This window comes from Girardinichthys multiradiatus, chromosome 12, assembly GCF_021462225.1.
Source record: "Girardinichthys multiradiatus isolate DD_20200921_A chromosome 12, DD_fGirMul_XY1, whole genome shotgun sequence".
Lineage (NCBI taxonomy): Eukaryota > Metazoa > Chordata > Actinopteri > Cyprinodontiformes > Goodeidae > Girardinichthys > Girardinichthys multiradiatus.
In genome coordinates this window covers 1,450,796-1,460,210 of record NC_061805.1, presented here as the reverse complement: position 1 = coordinate 1,460,210, position 9,415 = coordinate 1,450,796, and the positions used below count along the sequence as shown (strand labels likewise).

General features: G+C 40.4%; 1 protein-coding gene across 1 annotated transcript in view; it reads left to right on the top strand.

Annotated features, from left to right (window-relative positions):
* Positions 1-379: 379 nt before the first annotated feature.
* niban2b (niban apoptosis regulator 2b) overlaps positions 380-9,415 on the top strand; it is a 56,554-nt gene continuing 47,518 nt past the window's right edge. Inside the window, exon 1 of the mRNA XM_047382123.1 lies at positions 380-677. Coding sequence (XP_047238079.1) covers positions 623-677 — 55 coding nt within the window. The 5' untranslated portion in view covers positions 380-622. The remainder of the gene's footprint in view (positions 678-9,415) is intronic.

Sequence of the window (9,415 nt, the reverse complement as noted above, 5' to 3'; positions counted from 1 at the left end):
GTTGTGAGGCAAAAAACAAAAAAATGCAAAGGGGGGTGAATACTTTTACTAGTCACTGTATTGTACCTTATACATATTTAGCAGTGTTATGTCATATTTTACATTTCTGATAAGTTTGTGTGCTGTAATCCATAATAATCAAAATGAACAAGAATAAACACTATGAACATTGTGTAATTCAACAGATGCAACTGCAAAATAATTTGAACAAAATCTTTGACATAAAAAGTAAGTTTCCTGGGAAAAAAAAATCTAAGCACATTTTACCTATTAGTTTTTCTGAATTAATGAAACCATTAACTGTACGGATGGTAACTCTTCAAACCCGGATGAGGACCGCTGCTGCCCTATAAGACTTCAACGCACCCAGTTAGGTCGGAGGGTGGGAGTTCCCTCCTACTTTAACGGAGGGTGTGTCTCTTCAGAAGGAAAAAAAATCCTCTGAAGGTTTGCAAATAAGTCTTGAAGTTTGTTTTTCTTTTGCATTTTTCTTTGCCGTGCCACCCACAGCATTAGAGCCTGTTACAGTCTCTCTGGGACGTTGTGGTGGAGAAGAGCGTTTGCCTTGAAGTATTCGTGTTGACCTGCCTTAGAGTCGGATTGCGATTGACTCGCTTCTACAATGGGGGACGTTGTTTCCAGTCACCTGGATGAAGCCAAGCGGGATATTATCTCAGGTGAGGAGCGTGGAGTCAGACTGCGTGGAGCGCTCGGCTCTGGCGTTTTGGTACATGTGCGCTTTAACGCCTCAAAGGCTCAGTGTGAAATGTTAGTGTAGTATTTCATTAGAGATGCATTCTGTTTGAACGGATTAGGTTCGTTTTACGAGCACGTTTGAAGCGTGGAAGAAACAGGGAAGTGTAGACAGATACGCGTGAATACCTAAACTGCGCCTCTGCTTTAAAAACTGTACAAAAAAAAAAACGTTTTAATTAATCCAGTAGAACCCCCCCCCCTCCCCCCAATTATTCCAACATGCATTTTTGGCCCACGTCTTTCACATTGTAAATGTTTTTAAAGACACGGCCAACATGCCTGGATCTGTTCTTTCTTGATTTTTCTCGGGAAAGATTGGTCTGTAAAATGCATTTAATCCCAGTTTCTGACAAAATTTCTGGAAGTCCATCCGCACATATCTTATTTTCACTGATAAAGGGTATAGCATTTAAAGATTTGAATTTAGGCTAGATAAATGCGTTTAGAGATCAGAGCAAAAAACAATGATCATTTAAAGGGATTTGAATCATAATTTTCAGGCAGCAACAGCAATTTCATTTGGAAAAAAACAAGACAACTAAAAGTCAACAATACTCTGCTGAGCTTCCAGCACAGTTTAGGTTTCAGTGTTTGAGTTCCAGTCATGCAGGCCGGTGAAAGTGACCTTCTGTGCTATGGAAGAGCCAGTGCCGCTCTATCTGTTGAGTTTATCAGTTCATTAACCAAGGTTGGCTTCACAGAAAGGCTGTAGTCTGTGGAAATGAGTCAGACTTTCAAGGCCAAACCCTGTCACAGTTTTAGTCTTGTTCACTGTTGTTTTCTTCAGGGTAACGATGGCTGCTGCTGTATTTATTAGTGACAATGAATAGCTGCCTGAAGATTTCCACTAATTAACCTTGAAACTAAAAAGAATAATGAAGACTGACTCCTCGTGGGGCCTGTTGGAACTTGTCATGGTGAAGTCAGCTTCAGCACAGTCCATCTTTGCAGATAAACTTCCTGAACAGTATGTGTGGAAGAGCCATAACATTATGAACACACCCCTAATACTTAGTGTGCCTCTGTCTTTGACCCTACAACAACTGCTTCATCTATCTAAGGGTCTGCTGTAAAAACTGGCACCAAGCATCCCATAGCACTAAATCATGGGATGGAACTGAGATTGAGCAGATCTGTTTGTCCAGCTCAATTGAACGTGGGTTTGGAGAATCTGGAAACCAAGTTGACTCCCATCAGTGTTGTGTACTGTTGTTAAAGCCTTTTAAAGATTGTTTGTATAAAACAGTGCACTTGGTAGTTAGATACAATGTTTCAGTAGATATTAAAAGCCTAAATATATTTTTCCTTTTCCACTAAAGCAGTTCCAGCGTTAGACCACGGCTGGTGCTAGAGCCAATTCTTAACAAGCAGTTAGATTTTCCACAAATGGGAAAGCTATCTCAGTGCCACATTTGTATATCAAATGTTTCACTCTGTAAATGTTTGATCCTCTCTCTGTTTTATTCTATTTAATGGAAAAGTAACTGCAGATTACATGTGGTACAATGACCGACCTTACCTCTGATGGGTGATATCAAAATAAACTGTGAAAATAAGAGACCACCAGCTTGTGCTATTCATGTGAACTTCAGTGTCTTTAAAAAAAAATTGTCTTAAACTAGGAAGATAAATAACTATGAAACATGTTGTTGGCAGGCAGGTAGCTGAAATAGCACCAGCAGCCATTTTACAGATCAAACAAATGCCAAGTCCAAACTTTATCAGCAAAACATTATACAAAACATCTTAGTACCCCAACCGTTCATTTTCTTCCCATAATCCAGACATATATTGACTCAACCATTCACATACACTGAAGGACATTGACTCATACGATTTTTCACTCTGATGTCTGGCTATCAGTCCGTGTTAAACTTCCAACACATCAACTGTGAGAACAGAATGGGTGATGGGCACACCCCTCCCTCTGCTGGATAGAGTTAAAACTGAATCTGGTAAATAAGGCCAGGACACGGATGAAGGCTTTTCATTTCTATGCTTTATGCTTTAACAGGGCAAAGCTTCCAACCATTTTTTTGGATCCAGATGAGGTAAAGCACCGAAAATAGCAAATTCTAGCTTGATAAGAAATGTTTTGGTATATTAAATTCACGTCCATGACATCAATTTCATGGGCTCCCTTGTGAGCTGGAAAGAAAAGAAGTGAACACATACATGTCCAGATTAAAGAGAACAAGAGTTAACTTGTTTGCAAAAGGAGCCTAAAACCAAATGAAAGGTTATCCTCTCAGTGCAGACTTAACATCTTTGAAGCTACGGTTGACTTGCTGATGCTTTTAAGTATTACTTTTCTTCACTACAATGACTTCCCCATCTCTGCATGCATTTGAGGAACAGATCCAGCTCACTTTTCACAGAGATATGGACAGCAGAAGCTATGTTACAAATCAATTTTTATGTCTGCCTTTAGTAGCCTGTTTAAAGTGAGACCCAGAAAAATGTATCAGATGTGGAATTTGAGGAATGCTTGACAAAGTCTGCGTGAGCATGCGTTTGTGCAGGGTTGGATGGAAACTTCCTGGCCTTGAGTTGTACAGCCTGCGCCACATGGTCTCTGCAGCCGAGACAAGCTGAGTGCCAGCCTGGATTTGTCATTAAACACACATGCATACACACACACACACACACACACACACACACACACACACACACACACACAAAGCTGTAACCAATTTCCAAATACCTATGAAGAAATCTATGCATTTGTCACATTAATACTTATTATTGCACATTTTATGGCAAGACCTCCACAGCTGAAGTAATTGTAATCAAAACATAGAATGATTAAAAGGTATGTTTTGCCTTAAGAATCTACCTTTTAAAGTTAGCTTTCTCTCTGGAGGATGTTTATCCTGATCAGCAAGAATAAGTTGTAAAATCTAAACCTGCTGAGGGATCATTGCAAACATTGTTCCAGGAATCATGTTTGATCATGTTTCTAATGTTGATACAAAATGGTGTGGTATACTGGTTCCAGATTCACAAATCTGTTGTCTGAACAATTTCTTATAAACTAAAGCAACTTCCTTACATAATTTGCAAAGAAAATGTCTCCCCACTGTGCAGATGGATGAGCTGGGCTTATCTGTCATCTCACTGTAGGGAACCTTGCTCCTTGCCGATAAGGGTAACCGTGGGAGTCCTGGAGGAGATTTGTGTGTTTGAGCAATCAGCAGTTGTACTCAACTTCCCTCATACACTGTAGGGCGTGGTCTGCTTCAGCGGGAGAGGAGGGTTTTTGTAGTAGTATGGACCTGACCCAGTGTCACATGACTAACCTCTCATTTCCTTTTTGGAAACTGGCATGGTGAGCAAGCATGTGTTGAAGTCAGGGGCTTCAATACAGATGCAAACAAAGAGTCTTTCAAGCATTTTAATAAAAATACGTATGCCTTTGTGTTTTGCCCTTCAGTGTTTAGGGAAGAAGTGTTTGAGCTGTGGAGGTCTGTTGTCTCCCAGATTCTTTTTATATGAATAATTTACAACAGTGATCAATGCAGAAGCCCCAAAAACCACACTATTGAGACATTGCATCTTTTGAACCATCAGAGTAAAACATAATTTACAATTTAAGTTTTAGATTAGGGCGTGGCGGTGGCGCAGAGGTAAAGCATGTGACCCATGTACAGAGGCTACAGTTCTCAATGCAGCCATCACGGGTTCGAGTCCCAGCCCCTTGACCTTTACTGCATCTCTTCTCCTTTCTCTCAACCCCATTTCCTGTCAGTCAAATTGTGCCATTACAAAAAAGTTTCAGACTGTCTTACAGTCACAATGACAACACATCAAACAAGACCTACCTATTAAAAGTAATCAATAGAAAATGCTATTTTTCTTCAATCTCTATTGCACCTCTATGCTTAAATTATGTTTGGATTTCTTGGGTGAAGCTGTTACTCTACATAAATCGAATGTATGTGTGCATAACACTGAGAGAGTCAGACTTGTTGTATAGTCAACTTTTTAAAAATTTGTAGTAATTGAACTATTTATGATTTATACTTGAATTGAGCGTGGCTGAGTTCAAAGTGCCTGTGGTCAATAATCCATGGCTTCGTGCAGTGGATATAAGAGGCAAAGAACAGAGTGGTGGTATGGTGGAGTGGATGGAAATGAGAGGTGCTGATGATTTGTCACAAAAAGATACCTGCAAGAGTAGGGGAAAGGTTTACAACATACAGGTCCTTCTCAAAATATTAGCATATTGTGATAAAGTTAATTATTTTCCATAATGTATTGATGAAAATTTAACATTCATATATTTTAGATTCATTGCACACTAACTGAAATATTTCAGGTCTTTTATTATCTTAATACGGATGATTTTGGCATACAGCTCATGAAAACCCAAAATTCCTATCTCACAAAATTAGCATATTTCATCCGACCAATAAAAGAAAAGTGTTTTTAATACAAAAAACGTCAACCTTCAAATAATCATGTACAGTTATGCACTCAATACTTGGTCGGGAATCCTTTGGCAGAAATGACTGCTTCAATGCGGCGTGGCATGGAGGCAATCAGCCTGTGGCACTGCTGAGGTCTTATGGAGGCCCAGGATGCTTCGATAGCGGCCTTTAGCTCATCCAGAGTGTTGGGTCTTGAGTCTCTCAACGTTCTCTTCACAATATCCCACAGATTCTCTATGGGGTTCAGGTCAGGAGAGTTGGCAGACCAATTGAGCACAGTGATACCATGGTCAGTAAACCATTTACCAGTGGTTTTGTCACTGTGAGCAGGTGCCAGGTCGTGCTGAAAAATGAAATCTTCATCTCCATAAAGCTTTTCAGCAGATGGAAGCGTGAAGTGCTCCAAAATCTCCTGATAGCTAGCTGCATTGACCCTGCCCTTGATAAAACACAGTGGACCAACACCAGCAGCTGACACGGCACCCCAGACCATCACTGACTGTGGGTACTTGACACTGGACTTCTGGCATTTTGGCATTTCCTTCTCCCCAGTCTTCCTCCAGACTCTGGCACCTTGATTTCCGAATGACATGCAGAATTTGCTTTCATCCGAAAAAAGTACTTTGGACCACTGAGCAACAGTCCAGTGCTGCTTATCTGTAGCCCAGATCAGGCTCTTCTGCCGCTGTTTCTGGTTCAAAAGTGGCTTGACCTGTAGCCCATTTCCTGCACACGCCTGTGCACGGTGGCTCTGGATGTTTCTACTCCAGACTCAGTCCACTGCTTCCGCAGGTCCACCAAAGTCTGGAATCGGCCCTTCTCCACAATCTTCCTTAGGGTCCGGTCACCTCTTCTCGTTGTGCAGCGTTTTCTGCCACACTTTTTCCTTCCCACAGACTTCCCACTGAGGTGCCTTGATACAGCACTCTGGGAACAGCCTATTCGTTCAGAAATTTCTTTCTGTGTCTTACCCTCTTGCTTGAGGGTGTCAATAGTGGCCTTCTGGACAGCAGTCAGGTCGGCAGTCTTACCCATGATTGGGGTTTTGAGTGATGAACCAGGCTGGGAGTTTTAAAGGCCTCAGGAATCCTTTGCAGGTGTTTAGAGTTAACTCGTTGATTCAGATGATTAGGTTCATAGCTCGTTTAGAGACCCTTTTAATGATATGCTAATTTTGTGAGATAAGAATTTTGGGTTTTCATGAGCTGTATGCCAAAATCATCCGTATTAAGACAATAAAAGACCTGAAATATTTCAGTTAGTGTGCAATGAATCTAAAATATATGAATGTTAAATTTTCATCATGACATTATGGAAAATAATTAACTTTATCACAATATGCTAATATTTTGAGAAGGACCTGTATTAGTGAGACCTGCCATGGGGGATGGTTTGGAGATGGTGGTGGCAACAAAAATATCTGAAGATATTTAGATTTTGATAAAAAATTTGGACAGAATTAGAATTTATCAGGCCAGGTTGAACAGGTTGGAGATACAGTTAGAGAGGGAATGATTAGATTGGTTGGATATATGCAGAGGATGGATAGTGGATATATTGACCAAAAGTTGTTGAATGTAGAGCTGATAAGAAGGATGAAAATAGGAAACCCATGGAAAAGGGTCATGGATGTAATAATAAGAGGACTGGCATGGGAAAAAATGGCACAAAAGCATTATAAACAACCCACAGAGGGGATTGATGTCTGTATTTTTATTCAGCAACTTTTGTCTAAAGTGAGTTAGAAGTTTCAAGGTTCTATACTGCAAGAAACTGAGTTGAAATTCAGATACAGGTTTTAGGAGAGGAGATGATATGCCTGCTATCTTCAGCATTTTGACAATTCACAGCAATCCTGACTAAACTCTGAGGTATGGCAATACCAGATGACATTCCCTAAGCATGGAGCGTAGGCCTGTATGATTGAATCCACATCTTGCTGCAGAGGCACAAGGGGCTTGGGTTATTATTTTAGCAGCTATGGGGAGCCAATGGAGATCAGTGATTCATGAAGCTCCTCAATATTTCAATTCAAAATCATCAGTGTCATTTCAATAAGTGCAATATAACAATCACAAAGGGCTGTTTGGCTGTAATATCTGGTAGGCTGTAATATTTCACTCATTAAACTGTGTCTTCCTGGATGAACTTTCACTGTGCTTAACACCTAAACCTTAGTGAGCAAGACCAGGAACCTCATACAAGTGGTGGGAATGCCATGACCATGGAAAAGAAAATCATTAGTGAGGTAAAGTTGGTCATTTGCAATTAATTTGTCATTGCAAAATTCAACAGTATTTTTAAAGTCATGTTTTCCTAGTATTGTGCAGTCCTAGTGAAAGAAAGGGATAGTTGCAAAGTCAATGACTCGATGCAGTCAGCTGGGCTTTAATTTTACCAATTAGTCTTATATTGTTAGCTGATTTTGATCGTATTGTATGACATAAGGTATAGAATCTCAACTGGCTTTGCAACATCCATATGTGCATTACAGCAAAGGGCTGCTTGGAAGTAATATTGGGTAGCATAGTATATTTCAAATGCTATGTACATTGTACATTCCAATAAAATATTTGGCCCATTGGATGGACTCTAGCAGGCTTTGATGCCCACACAGAATGTAGGGTTATAGTGGCTGAGATGCTTGTGGTGGAGACATTGTGATGAAGGAAAAGAGCTGGTAAAATCTGAGTTTATCATACTGTAATTGATATTACTGCAATATTTAGCAATAGTATCAGTTATGTTGCCGGATATTGTGAAGACCTAGATTGTAATTACTTGAATTTGAGTGTTGATTTAAACACTTTTGATTCTATACAGCTTGATATGAGCATGTTTCTCTTACGCATTGCCTTTTAGAGGGCATGTGGTATAATTTGAACTGAGAGAAGTGAATCGTCCTATGTGGTCCTAGTGTCATTTGGTCACTGTTTAAACAATTGTTTTAAAGCATGCAGTTGAACTTGCATGTTTTTTGTCCACGTGTTATAGTCAGGGGGCATTCTGAAAAATTATAAAGGCACATGTGTAACAACATTCATAAAGAGTTGCCCAAGACAGACATACAATCATTCTGGCAATCAGTGGGTGAGGGGAAAGGAAACAGGAAATCCTTGTGTGGAGTGTTTTTCTCTGGCTTTAAGAAATCTGGTGGTTCTGCAGTTGCACTGATGAGGTGTGGCTCTCACCTTTAATCCACAAAGGCTTATTGAGAGGCATGACACACCCGCCGCTCAGACCCCCACACCAACAAACATGTATAACTTCTTTAAGTGACAGTGCAGGTCTGGGTGAGTGATCTCATGAAGTAACCTCTGAAAACAGGACTGTTTTAAGAACGTTGCATCATAAAGAAACTCAAAGAATAAGGACAAGGGGGAGGGTGGAGCCCCGAGAAACTCGAGTATACTGTTTAGTTTTATTAGGTCCAAGACATTTTAAGTGTCCAGTGTCACTAGTCATTGACTATTTAATTCTGTGTTTTATAGCTATAGTTCTGCTACAGGGAACACTCACCACACTGTACTGATCCAGTTACTTCTGCTTCAACATCAGCATATTGTTTGGTCCAGCTGTATGTACAGTGATTTAGAATATTCTGGTATTTCACAATCACTGGATTGTACTCTTTACCAGCGTTGTAACAACAGCACTGCTAAGCCCAAGCCATAGCATGAACATATTTTTCATATCCTTTCTTATGTTCCTTGTTCTTCTGTGTCCATTTTCGCCTTGAAGTTTAACTGAACTCATTTCATTTGATGCTCCCAGCACTGTGGGAACGCCGCCTTTATTTATGAGTCAGTCTGTGGGTCTATCTCAGTGGAATGTTTTTGTTAGGGCACTGTGGAGAAAATGGGGCGGAACATGGAAAAATGGAGTTGAGTGTTTCTTGTTAGTCTGTAAGAGGAATTTTGATTTTTTGTCATCACAATACTCTGAAATTACTAAATAAATGTTAAGCTGTATGAGTAGGTGCCATGGGAACACCTTATTGGTATGATCAGGTTACCTCAGTGATGGAAGATGGCACTGTAGCTGACCTCAGCACCATGGAGGCCCCTGGGACAATTAATCTGGCAGCTGGCTGCAGCACAACAAAGAGTTAGCTAGATGCACAGCAGCAGCTTAAACTGTTCCTTGAAATGTTCTGCTCTGGGGCTGAAGTACACAGTTGGGGGTGGGGGAGATATAATTTGTGTAGTATTTACCGTATGTGGAGACAT